Source organism: Vulpes lagopus, chromosome 5 (assembly GCF_018345385.1).
Source record: "Vulpes lagopus strain Blue_001 chromosome 5, ASM1834538v1, whole genome shotgun sequence".
NCBI classification, from domain to species: Eukaryota; Metazoa; Chordata; class Mammalia; order Carnivora; family Canidae; genus Vulpes; species Vulpes lagopus.
The window spans coordinates 3758158-3779797 of record NC_054828.1 but is presented as its reverse complement, the minus strand read 5'-3'; the positions used below and the strand labels follow the sequence as shown (position 1 = coordinate 3779797).

At 45.7% G+C, this 21640-nt stretch overlaps 1 protein-coding gene across 8 annotated transcripts in view; it reads left to right on the top strand.

Annotated features, from left to right (window-relative positions):
* PPARA (peroxisome proliferator activated receptor alpha) overlaps positions 1-21640 on the top strand; it is a 71206-nt gene that overhangs the window by 2875 nt on the left and 46691 nt on the right. For 3 of the 8 annotated variants that reach the window (XM_041757108.1, XM_041757109.1, XM_041757110.1), the window contains 2 exons: positions 15767-15921; positions 16250-16605. The exons of 1 other annotated variant lie outside the window; for it this stretch is intronic. In XM_041757108.1, the coding sequence (XP_041613042.1) occupies positions 16534-16605 (72 nt within the window). In that variant the 5' untranslated portion in view covers positions 15767-15921; positions 16250-16533. Of the gene's footprint in view, positions 1-15766; positions 15922-16249; positions 16606-16940; positions 17394-21640 lie in introns of all 8 variants that reach the window. 4 more of the 8 variants (XM_041757116.1, XM_041757115.1, XM_041757113.1 and 1 more) reach the window with 4 other exon arrangements.

Here is a 21640-nt window from a genome sequence, read left to right as displayed (position 1 = left end):
GCCCTAGAAGTCCCAGGGGACCATATTTGAAAGACCTTGTTTCTTCCAAGGATTCCTAACGCTGACGTGCCATGAGCTTCTTATGGAGAGGAACACATGCATGTGATTTTTCCAACCGGTTCTGTGGATAATCATATGTGACCCAGTCTGATGGTTGTCGTTATCAGGAGGTGTGCTTGTTCTTTGCCTCGGAGTATTTAATTAGGTAGCATCTTGTAGTTGTGATATTGTGGTGCCTGGAAGAGTTTCTGCACTCCAGAAAGTGAAGAATTTACTCCTCACTAGGTCAGCCTTGTTACAATTATTTTTGTGGTTCAGCTGCATTTGTTTTGAGGTCAGCATGTCGTAAAAGAAAACGCATTCGAACATTTCAGTTTGCATCAGGGAAGCAGCTTGATACAGTGGAAGTGCACTGGGTTGTTAACGTTGAGATTTGGATTTTTGTTCCATAGCCGCTGCCTGCCGGGCCTGCGGTCTTCATACATTGCTCCAGACTGCTCTCTTCTCATCAGGGAACGGAGTTCCTTTCCGTTTCACCTTTCTGAGGGCTTGTCAAGCTCAAAAGTGGTGACTTGCATGAAGATTCTTTGTAAAATGTGAAAACCTGTGCAGAGCCCCAGAGGTGTCTTAAGAAGCCACACCCTGGCCTCTGCTTCTCAGTGAGCCACAGAGCTGATCCCTATAATATTTTTGCCCTGGCCATTTTATGAATCTTGAAAGCCTCTCTGAAAGAAACATCCTCCCCCCATACATCCAGATTTTTGTCCCCTGTTTTTGAAAGCATAAACATCAAAACTGTCATGAGCGTTTCGTGCTTTCTCTGAACGCAGGTGTGCCCTCCGTTGTGGTGCTCATACACTGTGCGTTGGTCCTTACTCCGCTATTCCTGGATCACCGGAAGGACTGTTTCTCATCCTTGGAGGGTGAAGTCCTCCTGGACTTGGGCATGACTTTGCTGGGCAGCTCCTAGGTGCTGCCCTCCATCACAGCTTCTTGTCTGCCTTTCCCCGACGGAGTCTGACTCGTTGAGAGCAGAGTGTGTCTCGTCCACGGCTGCCCCACTGGTCTCATATCCTGAGTCCATCCTTGCAGATGTTCATTGACCAAAGTGATGAGTGGAATTCAGTTCGACAAGTGTTGATTGGTGGGCCTCTGTTTTCTACCGTCCACAAATGTGGGTGGGGGCTGGCTTAAAAGTGCAGACAGCAGGCCTGCCCACCACGCCCCCTTGGCATGTTGCAGCTTCCCTTCCACCTGGGATGGTGAGACCACCCTCGCTGTCACAATGACACAGGGGAGCTGCTGCACCCAGGCTGGACCTCTGTGGGCAGTGCCCACCGCAGCCCTATCATAAAGGCGGTAGTTGTAGTCGAAATGATTCGGACTGAGATTATCACCAGGTTTGGGGCATATTATGTATCAGATGGACTTTTTATGAGCTGGCCTGAGAATCTAATTAAATAGAATGTTATTTCTTCTGCAAGATCATGGATTCAGATTCCAAACAACTGGCTCATTAGGAAAGGGGTATCTTTACACCAGTGTGAGTTTAGGAGCATTTATCTCTGATAGGGCAGGGGTCCAAGTGATACTCCAGTTGTGAGGATGAGATAGGCACAGGGGCAGTTAGAGAAAGTGCTCGCTACACGTCTCTATGTTGCAGGAAGCTGCACCCATCTGACTGCTTCTGTTTTTTGCTCTAGTTTAAGAGATTTGTGAATAAGGAGGAGTGACAGTTTCTAGTCTGGTGTACTTGCTTTACACTTTTAGCTTAGAGACCCCAAGTAAACTTTTAGGAAAGCATTGCTTTGAATAGTCAAAGTTAGGAAAGCAAATGCAGAATGACTGCCTCAAGGATTATGAAGCTTCTATGGGTGATTCGAAATTATAAGTGAACAGTATGTTGTAGTTCCTTTTTTTTTTTTTTTTCCATTTTTAAGAGTGAGTGAGGCCCCAAGCTTTCTTGCAGCCATTTGTAACTGAACGAGTCTGCGGTTATGTGATAACCACACCAAGGTGACAAGTTGCCAAGCTCCAGTAAAAGGGACCCAGTTATGTAGAGGTTGACATGTGGGTGTGTCCTTTCTGAATTATTCTAAAGAAGTTAGTTGTCAGACTGACGTGACTACTTAAATGCAGATTTACAATTAAGCAACATGGCTTGTAAAAGACAGGATCAATCTACCATCAGATCTTCATTGTCTGCAAGCCAGATTTCTTATATTACCTCTATGTTCAATGGATTTTTTTCTTTAAGATTTTTCTTTAAGATCTCTTCTTTAAGAGAGAGAGAGGCAGAGGGAGAAGCAGGTTTCCTGCGGGGAGCCCGATATGGGACTCGATCCCAGAACCCCAGGATCACACGCTGGACTAAAGGCAGATGCTCAACCGCTGAGCCACCCAGGTGCCCCCCAGATGGGATTTTCTTTTGCCAGGAGAATTTTTTAAATTTTTTAAAAATTTTTATTTATTTATGATAGTCACACAGAGAGAGAGAGAGAGAGAGAGGCAGAGACATAGGCAGAGGGAGAAGCAGGCTCCACGCACCGGGAGCCGACGTGGGATTCGATCCCGGATCTCCAGGATCGCGCCCTGGGCCAAAGCGCCAAACCGCTGCGCCACCCAGGGATCCCTGCCAGGAGAATTTTTAGAAGCATCTCCAGCAACTTTCATCATCAGTCAGGTTGATGTATGTTAGGCTGCCGACAGGCCGAGCATTCTGCCTTGCTAGGATTTTGAAGAAATTTGACAAATTCTTCAGTCTTATTTTGGCTCACTTTATGGGACAGCTTGATAACCAGGCCAGAGTCTTATCCATTCGCTGTGTACCCACTTTCCATTTCTGTTTTTCTCTCCATGCAACTGGGGATGGGATTAATGCAAATGATGTTTAAAAGGAAAATTGTTCAGAGAAATTTGAAGTTCAGCTGAAACCGGATCATCTCTTGGTGCGTGGAGGTGATCTACAATGGAGGCAGATAAGAGCAGCATCTGAACTGCCCTGCTGCCCTCGGATGTCTGGGTCTACGCGGGGAGGCCTCTGCTGGCATGTCATAACTGCCTGCCTTCTCCACTTGGAAGACGCCCCCTCCTCTGTCACTGTCACCGGGTCCAGGCAGGGGCCTTCCTCCCGGGCCTGCAGGGCTCCCCTAACGCCGCATAGCACTCAGCCCTGAGTGCACACAGGCTCAGAAACCACCTTCTTCCCTCCTTTCCTTAGAAACACGCACGTGCAGAGGGGGTTTTCTATGCAGAGGGGGTTTTCTAGAAAAAGGAAGACGTTCTGTTGTTGTACTTATACTTTGTACTTGTACAAAGTGAGGAGTCCTGGGAGCTGGGGAACAGGTTTGGCCTCGCCAGGGTGCTCCCAGCGTGGGCTTCGTGGGGGACCCACACCCCGAGAAGAAGGCTCTGAACAATGAGAGGTGTGAGGAGAAAGGCACCGAATGCTTAGAAGCATTTGAGGCCAACGTTCCCCGAAAGACCAGCATAAACAGGGTGAAAGGGACTCATGTGCCCGTGCTGGTGGGAATGCTGGAGCATCAGTCGGGGGCCGAGAAGGGAGGTTCTAGACTTGGGAGAGGGAGTGAGGGGAACTAGTGGTGAGAGGAGGAGAGGCCACCCCAGAGAGGAAGGCCACAGTTCCTGGCTGAGGCTACAGCCGGAAGGTTCCAGCAGGACGTTGTCTGTGAAGAGCCGTAGTGATCCTGTGGAAGCCCCAGGCTCTGCGTGGGGAGACTGTGGGGAGGGGGTGGGTAGCAGGAGGTCAGTATAAGAAGAGGGAAGGGCGGTTTTTGTTGTTACCCTGGAGACTGAAAAGGATCGGCCTTCCTCTGCTCCGTTCCCTGCGCCTGGATGAATCTGACCAAGTTGGCCCTTAGCGCCCAGGTCAGAAGTCTAGGGGGAGGTGAATGTTTAACCGCATCAAGGACGGCAGGTAATCTCTGGTGCTCACGGGGCACAGGGCCATAAAGAAGCAAGAATCTGGAAGGAAGACGACTGCCAGGAAGACAGCTGCATCTGTGGCTCATTCAGGGCCCAGCCCCAGAGGACAGGAGTGTGGAGGCCCACCTTCCAGTGCGGCCACGGGTGGGCCTTCTGGGCAGCGCGAGTCTCCCTCTGGAAGCTATTTCTGGAAGATGCCTGGTGGTCTCTGAGAAGGAGGGCTGTGAAGGGCGAGGGCAGGAGCTCAGACTTAGGGCTCAGTACAGGAACTGCCCTTTCGGGGATGAAAAGTGACATCCTGGCTGGAAGTACCAGCCTGTCCCCTGCCTGTCACCACCACGCCGCTTCCACCGGCACCTGTGCTCACCTGGGGCTGCTACCCAGGGCCAGGGAAGCAGAGGCTCACTTGCTCACCACCCCTACCCCCCACCCCCAGAGCCCTTGGCACCCCTCTCTGGCCCAGCAGCCAGGCCAGGAGGCAGGCCTTGCCTCCTCCCCGAGAGGCCTGTGTGCTTGGCCTTCGTGGCCATGACCTCAGGCCCCCTGGCCTGCCCCTGCCCCTCCGGGACACCCCCCCCCCCCAGAGCAGCCCAGGACGGGCCTCGTGCTTGGGCCCTGGAGCAGGATCAGCCAGGCTCCCTGGGCCTTGATGGACCCACAGGCCCACATCTCGGCTTCCTGTCCACCCGTGAGGCGGATGTCAGTGCTTTCCTTAGGTGCTCACTCCCGCCACGTGGTAAGAGCTCTGGATGCTTCTTGGCTCACTCCAACTGCAAGGTTTAACCCCCACTCACCTGGCCTGGCTTACCTGCATCCGTGTGGACAGGAAGGCCCAGCCCGCACGCTCTGGGGCCGACGTTCCTCCTGCAGCACCAGCTCCTCTCCTGGTGCCTGGGACCCCCGTGACCCCGACCCAAGCCCCTACCCTGGAGATCTGAGCTTGAAGCCCCTGCCTTCTGGAAGCCTCCCTGAATGACCTGCCCGGCTTGGACCCCTGTCATGCAAGGGCTAAGCTGCCCGCTGATTGTCCTCCAGAGCACGCACACACACATGCGTTACATGTTGGTCATCGTGGCGGCCCCGATGGAAATCACTGTCCCCGTGAGATGCGGACGCCCGGTGCCTGTAGCTACAGCTGCCTCGCTCCACATCCGCTCAGCACCGTCCCCAAGGTGCCGCTGGTTCGGGCCAGGTGACCAGCCTGGTAAGCCGCAGCTCCTGGCGGGCCACCCTCCAATGAGGGTCCCTCGGGGTTCAACCAAGTGCCACCTCCTTCATCACGCCCCCAAGACCCTCCCCCAGACCAGACACAGGGTTTTGTCCTGCAGACACGGCAACCCTACGGCAGCTGGAAAGCTCTCCGACCTGACACGTTCCACCCTCACCACAGCAACTGTTCGCTGGGTGCTTCCGTCTTGATTTCCAAGCTCAGGCGGTTTATTGGACAAATATTTACTGAGGGCCTATGTTGTGCCAGGCGGTGTTCTAGGCGCTGAGGAAGCAGAGGAAAGACAACACGAATGGTTATCTGCCCTTATAGGAAGTGCTGCGTTCTGTGACGAGGAGGGCTCCCAGGCTGAGAGGGGAGGCAGGTCCCAAAGCAAATAATGCCAGAGTCTACACAGAGGCCTGAATGGGTGACTCGATAAATATTTGTTTTTAAAATTCGGTATCTCCTTTCGCTGAAAGAAGGAAGTCAGGAAGGAGGCAAGAGGGAAAATAATTATCCGAGAGATTTCCGAAGCCGTCTTGGTTGTGCTGATGATTATCTTGAAGGCAGTAAGTGCTCAAGTGAAATCTTTTTGACCCACTTATTCCAGCAGAATTTAAATCTGAGGTGAATATTAACTCTAATTGTGCATCTAGTGACCTAAATGCATGAGGCACTGTACGCTTAGTTACGGGGTCTGACTTCCCTTTGCGGCTCGCACTTCCAGTATTAAAAATAGATAAGCCCTCTGAGCAGCGAGTCTGTCTTAATCAAATAAGGATGATAAGGGCTCCCCGAAACGCAAACCTGATGGGACAGGAGCCGGATCGTGTGCCATTAGCTTGACACCATTGGGTTTGAGAGCAGTGAACAAGGCACATTATTCCGTAGACCAATGCAAGCCCCGTTCCTAGGATTACAGATGATGGGTGATGTCCAGGCCCTCGAGGGAGGCAGGGAGGCTTCTGGCCTCATGGCTGTGGGGAAAGAGGCACCTGTATCTGGTCCGGGGCTGTCATGAGCCCTGTTACAGCAGGTGGGAGCAGGGCTGGCCTGGGAAATAGTCCTGGCTGCCTTCTTCTGTGGGCTTGGCGGCGTGTTGGGCTGGTTCCAGTGCCAGGTTTCCCTCTTTCTGCCTAAAAAGTATTTTTTCTAACCTAAAAATCAGGCAACTGGGATGGGCTTGAGGTCGGGTTTTTTTCTTAAGCCAGGTTTCTGAGGGATACTGAACATGCAGTAAAACTCAGCCTGTCCACCTGTACAATTGGGTGAGTTTTGGAAGCTTCCACAGTCCCTGTGTCCTTGCTGGCTGTCAGCTGGAGGTGGTTCTCAGCTTTGAGAGTCTGCCCATATCCCTCCGCTCAAGCCCTTTCATGGTTGAAATCAGCAACACGGGTTGAATCATCCTCATACTCTGAATCTCTCTGACCTCCCCTTTGGCCTCATCGCAGCCATAGAGAGTTCTCCTGGCTTATCAGGGCTCAGGAGACTCAATTGGCCCCCCAGGTGATCCAGGGTGAGCCCCCAGGTGATCCAGGGTGAGCCCCCCTGAGACTCTGGGTGGAGCCCTTCCTTGCCTTCGCCTTACTTGTGGCCGTGGCTGTCCAGCTTGGCATTCTTTGGGTTATAGACACATCAGTCCAGTCTCTGCCTCTGTCATCACACGGTGGTCTCTGTGGGTGTGTCTGTGTCCAGATGCCCCCACTTTTTATAAAAACAGCATTTGTAGGGATCCCTGGGTGGCGCAGTGGTTTGGCGCCTGCCTTTGGCCCAGGGCACGATCCTGGAGACCCGGGATCAAGTCCCACGTCGGGCTCCCGGTGCATGGAGCCTGCTTCTGCCTTTGCCTGTGTCTCTGCCTCTCTCTCTCTCTCTCTCTCTCTCTGTGTGACTATCATAAATAAATAAAAATAAAAAAAACAGCATTTGTATTAGATTAAGGGTGCACCCCACTCCCGAATGACCTCATCGTAACTATATCTGTGAATACCTGGTTTCCCATAAGGTCACATTCTGAAATACTGGAGGTAGGATGTGGACGGATCTTTTGCCAGGGGGCACACAAACCAACCCATGAGGTACTCTCCATCACACCTGCAGAGCCCTCCCCCCCCCCCCCGCTGTGCAAGGTCACATATCCGTAGGCTCCAGGACTGGAGTGTGGACATCTTCAGGGACCATTACTTGGCACCACACCATGGTCTTGTGATCTTGGCATCACTGTCTCTCCTGTTCATCCACAGGTGTGAGTGACCTGCTTCTTGTCCAGGCTCTGTCAACTCAAGACAAATCTATAATATCAGAGATGAAAAGCTAGGACCAGGGACGCCTGGGTGGCTCAGTGGTTGAGCATCTGCCTTCGGCCCAGGTCATGATCCCGGGGTCCTGGGATCAAGTCCCACATGGGGCTCCCCTCAGGGAACCTGCTTCTTCCTCTGCCTGTGTCTCTGCCTCTCTCTCTCTGGGTGTCTCTCATGAATGAATAAATAAAACCTTAAAAAAAAAAAAAAAAGAAAGAAAAGAAAAAAACTAGGACCAGAGCCAGAGTTGCAGGTGCATTAGGTGGTTGGGGAAGGGGAGGTCTCCCAGCCACACAGCAGGGACAGTTTTAGAGGGATGCGGGTAATAGCACTGTGAGTGGCAGAGCGTGGTGGCTTCCTTCTTTCCCTCCGCTAGGCCGATGCCAGGGGCAAAGCTCCTGCTGCTGCTGCTGCTGCTGAGGGTGTGAGCAGTGGAGTGTGCTGGAGTTCCGGGGGTCCTGACCCCATGGGACTCTCCAGCTCCTTGTCCCTGTTTGCAGGAAGGAAGGACATCCTAATTGTGCTCAGTCCCCACATGGGGAGATTTTTTTCTTTTCTTTTTTTTTTTAGAGTGTGTGTGTGTGTCTGTGTGTGAGAGAGAGAGAGAGCATGAGCAGGCGAGGGGAGGAGGGAGAAGCAGACTCCCTGCTGAGCAGGGAGCCCAACATGGGACTCCATCCCAGGACCCTGGGATCATGACCTAAGCTGAAGGTAGATGCCCAACTGCCTGAGCCCCCCAGGCGCCCTGCGGAGGTCTTCTCTGACCCCATATTTCTTTTTTTAAATTTATTTTTATTTTTATTTTTGACCCCATATTTCTAACTGCAGCCCCTTCTGCCTGCCTTGTCTCCATCCAATGTAGGAGATGCTCTATTTGCTGGCTTCTCATTGGCCTTCCCTTCCTAGAATGGTAACTCCATGGGGTCGGGGATAGCTATCGGTTTTCCTCACTCCTATACTCCTGTACTCGCAGTACCTAGAACATGGTATAGAAGGCTCCTAAAAATATCTGTTGAATGAACAAAGCCTCCCTCTCTACTTAATGATCTATGGCCTTGTGCTTGTTGAAAAGATGACAGTTTTTCTGTTCTCAAATGTTATTAGAAAAATGTTATTTGAGTAAGATTGCCTGAAATATGAAGAAAACCTTAAGGAAATGGTGTCATATGCCAGTCTATGGAGTTTTTTTTAAGGGTACGGAAATACTCTGTAGGTCTGGAAATAAAAAAATAAAGAGAAAAACAGCTCTTTCAATCCGTAGAGCTGGTATTCACAACTATTAAGTGGTTTGAAAATGTTAAGTTGGGGGCTTCATTTTTGATAATGGCTCAGTAGTTTGGAAGTCAACTAGAAAAGGTGGACAAAATCCTTAAACATATGCGAGGGCATTGGCTGAGGTCTGGAGAAGATGGACACTTGACGTTTGGGGTCGTTTTGTCCCTCTATGTTGGCCAATTTATGGATGAAGCAGTGACAAAGCTAAATAACATGTCTCTAAGGCTAAGAACTTAAACTTGGGATATAAAACCTATAAGAGGGACACCTGGGTGGCTCAGTGGTTGAGCATCTGTCTTCAGCTCAGGTCATGATCTCAGTGTCCTGGCATCAAGTCCTGCATTAGGCTCCCTGTGGGGAGCCTGCTTCCCCCTCTGCCTATGTCTCTGTCTCTCTCTGTATCTCTCATGAATGAATAAAAACAATCTTAAAAAAAAAATCCTATGATAGAAGACCCTGGAAAACATCCCAGACTTTGGGTTGGGACCCAAAAAGCTGCCCTATAGAAATACAGGTGACCTGGAAATCGATCAGCTTGCTCCCGAGCTGAGCCCAGTTCTAACTCATCTCAATCCTTGAGGCCGGGTGAAGGTGGTCCCAGATTGCCGGGACCCTGGCAGATGCCTGCAGGAACAAAGCATCATTCCAGGCCTCTATTTCTAGGAACAAATTCTCAAAAATAGGTAGTCATCACTTTGAAATTCCATATGCAGGAATTCCAATGACCACAGTTAGTTAAATGCCACCAGGCTCCATACAACATGGCTCAGGTGTTCCTGACCAGGTGCCAGAACCAAGTGTCTGTGGGAAGTCCTCAAATCACTATACAGATAACAGACGTGTATGAGAATCAGTGGTCAATCCCGTCTTTCATCTCAAAATCGGCCTATGATTGGCCCTGTGCATCTGTCATTCAGTTCACACATAGGCGACCCCTCGTCTCCCAGCAACAAACCCAAGTGAAGTTTTCTAGCCCTGGAAAAACTCCAGTGAGGACCGGTGCAGGTGCAATGAAGAAAAAGGTACAGCAGATAAAAGAATGGCGGCAATGCTGAGAGTAAGATTAGAATCAAACATAAATGGAGTCACGACAAACGGCCGGCAGTGGGGTTGCTGCCATTGGAAGACTGGATGGGCAGCCAGAGGCACCTGGTAAAAGTGACTTATCCACATACGGAAAGATGGAGAGGTCCCAGAAAAGGTGATCCTAGCACAACACTTCACATGAGAGGAGGTCTCCACGATACTTCACAACATTGAACGTGAGATAAATGCTGGAAGCCAACCCAAACTTAGTAGTTGAACAATTTATGAAAGCATAGAAAAGATGGTCACTCCAAATTGTGAGTTATACCATGAGAGGAAGGCAAGCACAGATCATGCTACTCTTGGTGAGTTTTTTGCAAGGAAGTGAAACACTCGGATTTCAGTGTTTCTAATGTTTTAAATTACTGTACTAAGTCCATATTAGTTTTACTGTATTTTTTGTTCCTCTCTTCATTTACAAGTGATAATGAAAGAGTTTTTAATGTTTTGCCAAAAACTTTTAAAGGGCATGGTGGTAATTTTCACTATTGATTTGTAAAATCACTTTGCACAATTTTTGCCCACATGATCCTTTTCATGGTCAGGCATGACTGTTTGTACAGAAAGGCACACACAAAACCAACCAAGCATGTGAGGAGAGAAGACCTCATGAACCAGAGAAATGATAGATGATAGAAACAGACCCACAAGACTCTAAATATTAGGCTTATAAGATATAAACTTTAAAATAACTTGCTTACTTTATTCAAGGTAAACAACAAGGTTGGGAATTTTGGTAGAGCACTTGAAATTATATATTTAGAAAGGACTTTTTTAAAAGATTTATTTATTTATTTATTCAGAGTGAGTGAAAGAGAGGCAGAGACACAGGCAGAGAGAGAAGCAGGCTCCATGCAGGGAGCCCGATGTGGGACTCGATCCCAGGACTCCAGGATCACACCCCGGGCTGCAGGCAGCACTAAACTGCTGCGCCACCGGGGCTGCCCTAGAAAGGATTTTTATTTGAAAAATACCCAAGTAGAAATTATAGAAGTAAAAAATACATGAACTGAAATTATGTATTCTGTAGATAGATGTAATAGCAGAGTAGGAACAACTATTGGAAGAATTGTGGAATTAAAGATAGGTCAAAAAAATATCTAAAATAAAGCACAAAGAGAAAAGAGGATGGAACACAAATATAGAGAAGTCTGTTGTATATATAATTGGAATCGTAGGAGGCCAAGAAAGAGAGGATGGAGCAGAAGCAATATTTGCAGTGATACTGGTACTGATACTGAAGTCTCTCTAATACTGATGAAAGATATCAGGTCACAAATTCACAAATTCAAGAATCCTGCAGAACTGCAGGCAGAATTAAAGACAAAACCAAAAAAATCCATGTCTACACGCTATAGTTCAATGGCTAAAAAACAAAGCAGAGATATCTTAAAAGAAGCTAGAAGTTAAAAACAATTTAAAAAAAAAACATTACTTTCAGAAGAGCAACAAGTCAGAAATCATTTCTCAACCAAATTCTCAGATTTCTCAACTAAAAGCAGAGATAATTTTCTCATGCAGAAGACAATGAAAAGATGTCTTCAGCATGCTAAAAGTTGATCTCCCCCACTCGCCCAGGAATACAAGGTTAGTTTAATATTTGAAAAGTAACCAGGCACCAGAAAAATATGAAATGCTTGGGGATAAAAATGCATGCAGTGTGCAATGAAATCTACAAAACATTGCTGAGAGAAATTTTTGAAGACCTAGACCTAAAAAGTGGCAAGTTATACCATGCTCTTGAATCAGAAGACTCAGTATTGTTAAGATGGCAGTTCTTCCTAAAGCAATCAACATATTCAAAGTGATCAAAATCGAATCTTGGCAAGCCTTTTTGGCAGAATTTGACAACTTGATTCTAAAATTATATGGGAATGTAAAGGACCTAGAGCAACTAAAACAACCTTGAAAGAGAATACAGTTGGAAAACAGACTCCCTGATTTTAATGATTATTATTGAGCTACAGTAATCAAGACAGTGTGGTATTGATATGAAAATAGACAAATGGAACAGAATAGCAAGTTCAGAAATAAATTTTATGTGTATGGTCAGTTGATTTTCAACAAAGTGCTAAGTCATTTCAATGGGGGAAATAATCTTTTCAACAGTGCTGGAACAATTGAATAACAATATGCAAAAGAACAAATCTTGACTCTTATCAAACACCATATTAAAGAAGAGGAGGAGGTGGTGGAGGGTGAGAGGAACTTGAAATGGGTCATAGATCCAATTGTAAGAGTGAAAACTCTGCAACTCCAAAAAGAAAATATGGAAGAAATCTTAGTGATTTGGGGTTTGGCAAAGATTTCTTATATATGATTCAAAAAGCATGAACTATGAAAAATAATAAGTTGGATTTCACCAAAATTATAAACTTTTGCTCATCAAAAGACACAAGAAAATGAAAAGGAAAGCCACAGACTTGGAGAAAATATTTGCAAAGCATTTATCAAAGGACTTAATATCTGAAATCTATAGAATTCTTACAATTCAATAAGAAGACAAACCAATTAAGAATTTTTTTTAAAGATTTTATTTATTTATTCATGAGAGATAGAGAGAGAGGCAGAGACACAGGAAGAGGGAGAAGCAGGCTCCATGTAGGGAACCTGACGTGGGACTTGATCCCTGGTCTCCAGGATTGTGACCTGGGCTGAAGGCAGCACTAAACTGCTGAGCCATCCAGGCTGCCCCCCAATTAAGAATTAAAGCAAAAAATGAGCAAAATATTTGAACAGACTCTTCAACAAGGGGCATCAGATGGCAAGTAAGCACATGAAAAGATGTTTGGCATCATCATCATTAGGGAAATGGAGATTGACAGCAGTAGATAGCAGTGAAGAAGTAGAGAGATATCACCATACACCAACTAGAGTGACTGAAATTAAAATTTAAAAGACTGACAACTATGGCTGAAGATTTGGAACAAGGACTCTCCTACACTTATGATAGGAACATAAAATGGTGCAGCCACTTTGGAAAACGTTTTGGCAAAATGATACCACTGGCATTATTATTTTTTTTAAAAAATGTCACATACCTGAGGAGTACCTGGGTGGCTCGGTCAGTTGAGCATCCAACTATTGATTTTGGCTCAGGTCATGATCTCACGGTTGTGAGCCTGAGTCTGCTTGCGATTCTCTCTCTCCCTCTTCTTCCTATCTCTCTCCCTCTCTAAAAAAAATGTAAAAATCATAAACCTGAAAGAAGTCAAATCAAAAGCTTCCATGCTGTATAATTCCAACCATTTGACATTCTGAAAAAGGCAAAACTGCAGAGGGGTAAAAGGATCAGTGGTATACCAGGGGCTGGGGGAAGAAAGGGATGACTAGGCAAAGTATAGAGGACTTTTAGGAGGTGAAACTACTCAGTATGATACTGTCATAGTGATACATGTCATACATTTGTCAAAACCCAAAGAATGTATAATAAGAAAAGTAAACCCTAATTTAAACCATAGACTTTAGTTAATAATAACATAGTGATGTTACTTATCAGTGGTAACAAAAGTACCAGGATGTTACTAACAGGAAAATTGTTTAGGGTGTGTGTGTGTTGTGGGCATACTATGGAAATTCTTTGTACTTTCCACTCGGTTTTAATGTAAACCTAAAACCACTCTAAATAATAAAGTATATTAATTGAAAGTCAAATTTATAATGTATATATCATATACCTAAGAATAAATCTAGGAAAAAGTGTGCAAGACCTCCACTCAGAAAACCAGTGGCATTACTGACAAAAATTGGACATAGCTCGAATGAATAAATGGTTATACTATGTTCATGGAGGAGACATGCAGTATTGGGAAGGCATTGGTTCCCTTTGAGAGGCTTCATGTGCCATGGAAGAGTAGCGCTATCTGAAACCAAGCACATGTAGGAATCTTGCAGGTGTCAGCTGAACAGCGTGGACTCACTGTTTAAACACAGTTTAAATGGCCTTGAGACTCCCAGGATGTCATACGGTGCATTTCAGGAACTTTACAGCAGAAGTTTCCTTTTTTTTTTTTTTTCTTAAACAGATTAATCTTGTTCCCTTAGCATTCTTGTCAATATAAGTTGCATTCTCCTTGTTTCTTTAGAAAAGCTCCACACCAACCCTTTGCCCTAGAGACACTGGTGGTGTGGTGTTCCTTCTATAGGCTAGTTCCTTAAAATGATTTGAGGGTTTTTTTGGTAAGCAAGGGAATAATGTTCATAATTTAGTATGAATGTTAGATTCATTCAGTTGATCTTTATTTGATACTTGCCTTGTATAGCAGAGGACAGTGGCAGACATGAACTTTGCCTTAAGTTCCAGATCCTTTGGGCAGGATGGCAGTAGTCAGTACCTGGGATGTGAGCTGTGTGGGTGTGGAGGACAGACAGGAGGGTCTGGGAAGGCTTTTGGAAAGAATTGGTATTTGAGCTTCCCCTAAAATGTGTGAGGATGGGAGGCATTCCAGCCAAAGAACCAGGATAAGGTATAGAAGCTGGTAAACCTGAGTCAAGTCTAGCAAATGATGCTTGGTTTATTTTGGCCAGAATGCAGGGTTTGGAAAGGGAAGGGAAGGGAAGGGAAAGAAAGATTGATTCTTTCAAGATCAAATATTTACTCCACTCCTCCTTTATGTCAGGTGTGGGTCTAAGCACCGTGGATACATGAACGAGCAAACACCCACAAAATCCCCTTTCTCCCAGAGCTGGCTCCGACAGGGACAGATGGGTGATGAGCATGGTGACTGCGGACGTGGCTTGGTGTGCTAGAGGATGCTAAGTGTAGGGGAAACACGTGTGGAGCAGGCGAGCGGGTCAAGAGCACCAGGGAGGGTGGCCAGGGCTGGCCAGGGGTGGCCAGGCTGAGAAGGTGACGTTTGAGGAAGGAATGGAAGGTGAGGGTGGCTGAGCAGACACCAGAATGGGAAGTATCCTGGCAGAGTGAGAGGAAGAACACGAGGAAGTGTGATTGTAGAGGAATGTGGAGGAGAGGAGGAGGAAGAGGACATGAGGTCCCAGAGGACAGGTGGCAGCAGGTCACTGTGGAGACCTTGAGGGCATGGTCAGGTGGTACTCTGTGCGAAAGCAGCCACGGGGGAGGGGACCTCTGAGTGCGAGGGTGGAACACTTTGAGCTGTTAGAGGCTCCCCCTTGCTGTCACCAGGACCACGGACAGAAGCTGCAGGCGGGTCCTGAGGCTGATGGGGCTTCCAGAGGGCCTGAGGGTATGCTGCTCCAGCCAGCAAGGTGGCATGGGTCAGGGGGGAGCCCTGCACCTCCGGCGGGTCAGGGAAACCCCAACTTGGCGTCCAGCCCTGCCTCCGAGTAGCCACGTGCCCTTGGACGATGCTTGTCCTTGGTCTGTCCCCTTACCTGCAAAAGCAGGTATTTGGAACCCGGAGGCAGTGGGGGGGGGGGGTATGATCAGGGCTGTCCTGGAGGACACACCTGGCAGTGAGATCCTGCAGGGAGGGAGACAGGTTGTGAGGGGGCCCTTAGGGAAGCTGTTGCAGGGGTCCGGGCAGGGGGAGTGGTGCCTGCGCTGGGCTGGAGACGGGATGGGTGCAAGTGACTTGAGAAGAACGCACGTGGGCTTTCAAAACAAACAGCAAACAAAGCAGACGGTCCAGAGGACCCAAGGCTGTAGCTCTGTGCAGACGTAAAAGAGCAAGGTTACATCAGGGCGTGCTGGGTGCAAGGCATGGTGACAGCTGCTCCTGGCCTCAGATGTGGCCTCTTGCTGGCAGGGTGGCCGCGCGCAGCCTTCTGCATATAAAGCATTGTTGCTCTGACAGGTTCCAGCGCCCGGCGCAAGCGCAGAAGCAGTTACCCCAGAAACAGGACCGGCCCCCGCTTCAAATCCCCAGCGGGCTGGGTCTTATGAATAAACCCTTTAGGTCTCCTCGTTCTCTTATTTTCATGCAGAGCTTTACTTTATAGCAGAAAATTGCATTTTTTCCCCCTTCAACAGAATGCTCCTGTGCCCTTAGCATTCGTGTCTGCGGACGTTGTATTCTCGTTCCATTAGTAAAGCATTTGTTCTGCGCCGGCGAAGGTCCTGGGTTCACCGTGACACGTGTGAGCTAACGGTCTGAATTGTGTCCAGCTGCTTCCCATCAGCGTGAGGTGGGTTTCGTTTGTGTTCTTTTCCCTCCCTTCTTGTTTGGGAATATACAGAATAATTATGTTTTCGGCCTTTGGTGTGCCGGTGAATAGGAATCGAAGCTATGTAGCCCTGGGAACCTCCAGTTCCAAGTTGGGCAAGCCTTTCCAGCTGGCGCACTGACAAACTGAAGGCCTGGAAGTTGCCAGAGAGGCTCGAGCCTGCGGAAGGTCCCAGCTTCCGAAGGTGGCCTGGGACAGTGCGCCCGTCCCCTCCACGGAGGCCTAGCGAGAGGGGCCTTAGTACCAAAAGCAGGTATTCACGCCGCTTCTGTGTTCCATTCAAAAACAGGAGGAGAGAGGGAAATGTAATATCATCCAAGACAAGAAGCTGCGGAGGTGACTCAGGTGAAAAAGAAATGACCACAGATCGGGGTACCTGACCCCAGACCAGATCCTATAGGAGCTGGGAAACGCTCTCCAGGGCATGAGCCGGCCAGCCGACAAACTTTGACCATGAATCACGGAGTAAAGTCTGTGAAATGAACTGCAATTGATAAGTGTACTGGGTGATAAAAGAGAATATCCTGATTCTCAGTTAACGCACACGTCGCTCAGTATTGAGGGAGATGGGCCATGCTTCACACGTGTGTGCATGCACACGTTCTGTGGCCCCTCACCCGTGAAGACAGGCGAAGGACAAGGCAGGTGGGTAGAGACATCATCATAAGGGGATAGAGGTGAAGGGTATGTAGTGTTCTTTGGGCTAATTTTTTGTGTAGATGCAGCTTCCTGCAAGTGAAGTTATTTCCAAATAAAAAGTAAAAAAAAAAAAAAAAAAAAAAAAAAAAGCAAACAAACACAAAAGATGGTATGCACATTAGATGTCCCAGCTACATTTATAGCCCTGTTTGGATTCTGAGAGCTGCAGATCAGAAAAGAGGAGCTCTAGCTCACATCCTTTTCAAGTGATCACTCCTAACTTACGTCCCTTTTAGAACTCTATTAAAATTAAAAGAAAAAATTTTTTGATATCATTGTAGATGCAGAGAGGTGTAAGAAATAATACAAAGAGAGCCCCAGTACGCTTCACCCGGTTTCCTCTTGCAACACAATAGTGCAGCATCAGAATCAGGGGATCAGTGGGAGTCTCAGCGGTGACACGGCCAAGATACAGGATACTTTTATTACCCAGGGGGGCCTCCCACGGATACAGCCACGCGGATCCCTCCCACCCCTGCCTCTTCCTCGTCTCTGGCAATCCCGTCGCCTCCATTTCCATCACTCTGTCACTTCAGGAATGTTGTACGGTGCGTCCTGGGGTATGTAACCTCTGGGAATTGGCTTTTTTTTTTTTCTACTCAGCACGATTCCCATGAGATCTGTCCGGGTTGTTGGATGTCACTGCTTGTTATTGCCATGGTGTGTTCCATGGTACAGATGTTCCGTAGTTTCTGGACCATGCACCCACCGAAGGACATCCGGGTAGTTCCCAGGTATGAGTTAGGATGCGTAAAACTGCTGTGAGCATTCGTGGTCAGGGTTTCTGTTTTTGTTTGCAACAAAACACTGAGATGCAGTTTACGTATCATACAACACTGGGTTGAGTGTGCAAAACATTCCATGGTTTTCATTCTGCTTATGGGATTGTAGCACCATTTACCACAATCTAATTTTAGGACATTCTCATCACCCCTGAGAGGAACCATGTCCCCGGTCCCCATCGGCAGTCACCCCGTTTCCTCCCCCCTGCCCCCGCCGTGCCCCGTCTAGCCCTGGACAACTGCAGATCCACTCTCTGTCTCTATACTTTGCACACACTGGACATTTTGTGGAAATGGAATCCTACAATACGTGGTCCTTTGTGACTGGCTTTTTCCCTGTAGCATAATATTTCCCAGGGTCCTTCGTGGAATACCATCAATCATGCCTCAGTTCTTTTTATTGCCAAAAGTACTATATAGATAATGTAGTACATTGTGTATAGTGCCTTTTATGTATCCTATAATCAGTTGATGAACACTTGGATACTTTTCACGTGGGCTGTGATGCATGAGGCTGCCAGGAACACTTTAGATACAAGTTTTCATGTACACATAGGTCTTCATTGTTCTAAAAGTGGAATTATCCCTGGGTCACGTGGTGACTCTGCTGACTTTCCCAAAGAACTGCCAAAGTGTTTTCCAAGGAGTTACATCGTTTTACAGTCTCACCTGCAGTGTATGAGGATTCCGGTTTCTAGCCATTCTGATAGGTGTGCAGAGATATCTCATTGTGGTTTTTGTCTGCAAATCCCTGGTGGCTAATGATGTGAAGCATCTTTTCATGTGCATGTTTTGCCATCTGTACATCTTCTTTGATAAAACCCCTCTTCCTGTCTTTTACTCATTTTCTAGTTAGATTTTTATTTTCTTATTGTTAAGTTTTGAAAGTTCTTCATATATTCAAGATACTTGTTCTCTGTCAGATATGCAATTTGCAGATGTTTTCACCCAGAATGCTCTTCACAGAACCTTTTACAGACCAAACATTTTCCATTTTGATGAGGATCAATTTCTTTAGGGATCACGCTTCTGGTATCAAGCCTAAGAACATTTTAGGTAGCTGTAGATCCTGAAATTTTTCTGATGCATTTTTTCCTAAAAGTTTTATGATTTATATGATGCTACATTTCAGTCCATGATCCACCTTGAGTTAATTCTTGTGTAAGACTTAGGTTGTGAGACTTGGATTGACATTCTTTTTCTTTTCTCTTTTTAAATGGATGTCCACTTACTCTAGCACCATTTGTTAAAAGGCTGGCATTCCTCTATTGAATTGTTTTATTTTTGTCAAAAGTTTGGTATATTTGTGTGGGTCTATTTCAGGGCTTTCTAGTCTGTTCCCTTGGTCTATGTGTCTGTCCCTTCACCAATACTACACTGTCTTGATTACTGACTGGGTCTTAATATTAAGTAGAGTCATGTCTCACACTTTATACTTCTTTTTCATGATTATCTTAGCCTTGCTAGGGCATGTGCCTTTCCATTTAAATTTAAGAGTAAGCCTGTCTATGTCTACAAAATATCTTGCTGGGTTTTTGATAGAATTATATTAAACCCATAATTTGGGGAGAATTAATATCTTTATTGTTGAGTCTCCAATTCCATGAATATGGTATGTTTCTTCTTTATTTAGATCATCTTTGATTATTTTTTTCATCAGCACTTTAATTTTCAGTATACAGATCCTGTGTATGTTTTGCTAAGCTTATATTTAAGTGTTTTATTTTCTTTGGAGTGACTGTAGTGGCATCGTTTATAATTTCACTTCTGCATGTATTGTTACTAGGTAGATATATAGTTTATTTTTATGTGTTGATCTTGCAACCTTGAAGAACTCACTTTATAGTTCCAAGAGGTTTTTCATAGGTTCCTAGGGATTTTCTACCTAGACAATTATGTCATCAGCAGGTAAGAACTGTTTTTGTTTCTTCCTTTCACTTCATATGCCTTTTATTTCCTCTTCTTGCCTTATTATAGTGGCTAGAACCTCCAGCACTATGTCGAACAAATGTAGTGCGAGTGGACATCCTTGCCTTGTTCCTAGTCTTTGGGGAAAAGCACTCAGCTTCCATCATTAAGGAGGATGTTGGTTTTTTTTTTTTTAAAGTTCTTTTTTTTTAAATTTTTTATTTATCTATGATAGTCACACAGAGAGAGAGAGAGAGAGGCAGAGACACAGGCAGAGGGAGAAGCAGGCTCTATGCACCGGGAGCCTGACGTGGGATTCGATCCCGGGTCTCCAGGATCGCGCCCTGGACCAAAGGCAGGCGCCAAACCGCTGCGCCACCCAGGGATCCCGGATGTTGGGTTTTTGTAGATATTCTTTATCAAGTTGAAATCGGTCTTCTGTATTCCAAACTTGGTGAGAATTTTTTATGATGAGGGTTAGATTTTATAAAATGCATTTTCTGCATTAGTTAATACGATCATATGATTTTTCTTCTTTAGTTTGTTGATATGGTGAGTTACAATGAGTGGTTTACAAATGTTAAACCAGCCTTGCATTCCTGGAATAAATCTCACTTGATCATTGTGTATAATTCTTGTTATGTATTTTTGGATTTGACTTGCTAATGTTTTATTGACAATTTCAATGTCTAAGATCACAAATAGTATTGGTCTGCAGCTTTTTGTCTATTGCTGTTGTTGTACTGACTTTGCTGGTTTTGGTATCAGAGTAATATTGGCTTCATGAAAATGAATTTTCTCCTTTATATTTTGGAAGAGATTGTAGGAAATTGGTGTGGTATTAATTCTTTTTTAAATGTTTGACAGAGGAGTGTCTGGCTAGCTTAGTCAGTAGAGCATGTGACTTTTGATCTTGGGGTTGTAAGTTCAAGCCCCACATTGGATGTGGAGGTTATTTTAAATCTTTTTTTTTTTTTTTAAGATTTCTTTACTTATTTTGAGAGAGAGTGTGTGAGTGGCGGGACGGACAAAAGGAGAGGGAGAGAATCTTTGAGCAGACTCCCCACTGAGCACAGACCTCAACACAGGGACCCTGAGGACCCTGAGATCATGACCTGAGCTGAAACCGAGAGTTGGATGCTTAACAATTGAGCCACCCAGGTGCTCCAAAGATAAAATCTTTAAAAAAAAATGTTTGACAGAATTTTCTAGTAAAACCAACTGGGCCTGGAAATTTATTTTTTCAGAAGTTTTTTTTAAAATCACAAATTCAATTTTTAAATGGTTATAGATCTATTAAGATTGTCTTTTTCATTTTGCTTACGTTTTGATAGTTTGTAGTTTTCGAGGAATTGACCCATTCTTTCCAAGTTGTTGATTTTATGAGACTGAAATTATTTATACCAGTCTCTTGTTAACCTTTAACTTGTTGCAGGGTCTGTAATGATATCCTGTTTCATTTCTGATATCTGATTTTTTTCTGGTCTTTTTGATTTTTGTCAGTCTTTCTAGGGGTTTATCAATTTTATTGATTTCCTAGTCAAAGAATTAGCCTTTTGTTTCATTGCTTTTCTCTATGGTTTCCCTGATTTTAATCTCTTTGATTGCTGTCCTTACGTTTATTATGTTCTTCCTTCTGCTTGCTTTGCGCTTATTTTGCTATTATTTTTTGAGTTTCTTGAAGTATGAACTTAGATTATTGATTTTGAGCCTTTCAGCTTCTCTGTTGTAAGCATTTACTACTATAAATTGCCCTCACAGCACTGCTTTCACTTCATCTAATGTATTTTGATATTTTTCTCTTTCATTCAGGTCTATGTATTTTTTTTTTTAATGTTTTTAAATATTTTTTTTTATTAATTTTTTTTTTATTTATTTATGATAGTCACAGAGAGATAGAGAGAGGCAGAGACACAGGCAGAGGGAGAAGCAGGCTCCATGCACCGGGAGCCCGACGTGGGATTCGATCCCAGGTCTCCAGGATCGCGCCCTGGGCCAAAGGCAGGCGCCAAACCGCTGCGCCACCCAGGGATCCCAGGTCTATGTATTTTTAAGTTTCCTTTGTGACTTTCTCTTGACCTCTGGTTTACTCAGAAGTGTATTGATTAATTTTCAAATACTTAGAGATTTTCTAATTGTCTGTTTTCAATTTCTACTTTGATTCCATTGTGATTAGAAAATACGTACCGTAAGCTCTCAATTCTTTTGAGTTTGTTGAAGTTTGTTTACTAGTCCAGGATATGATCTATCTTGGTGAGTGTTCTATGGGTGCTTAAAAAAATAGTTTATTC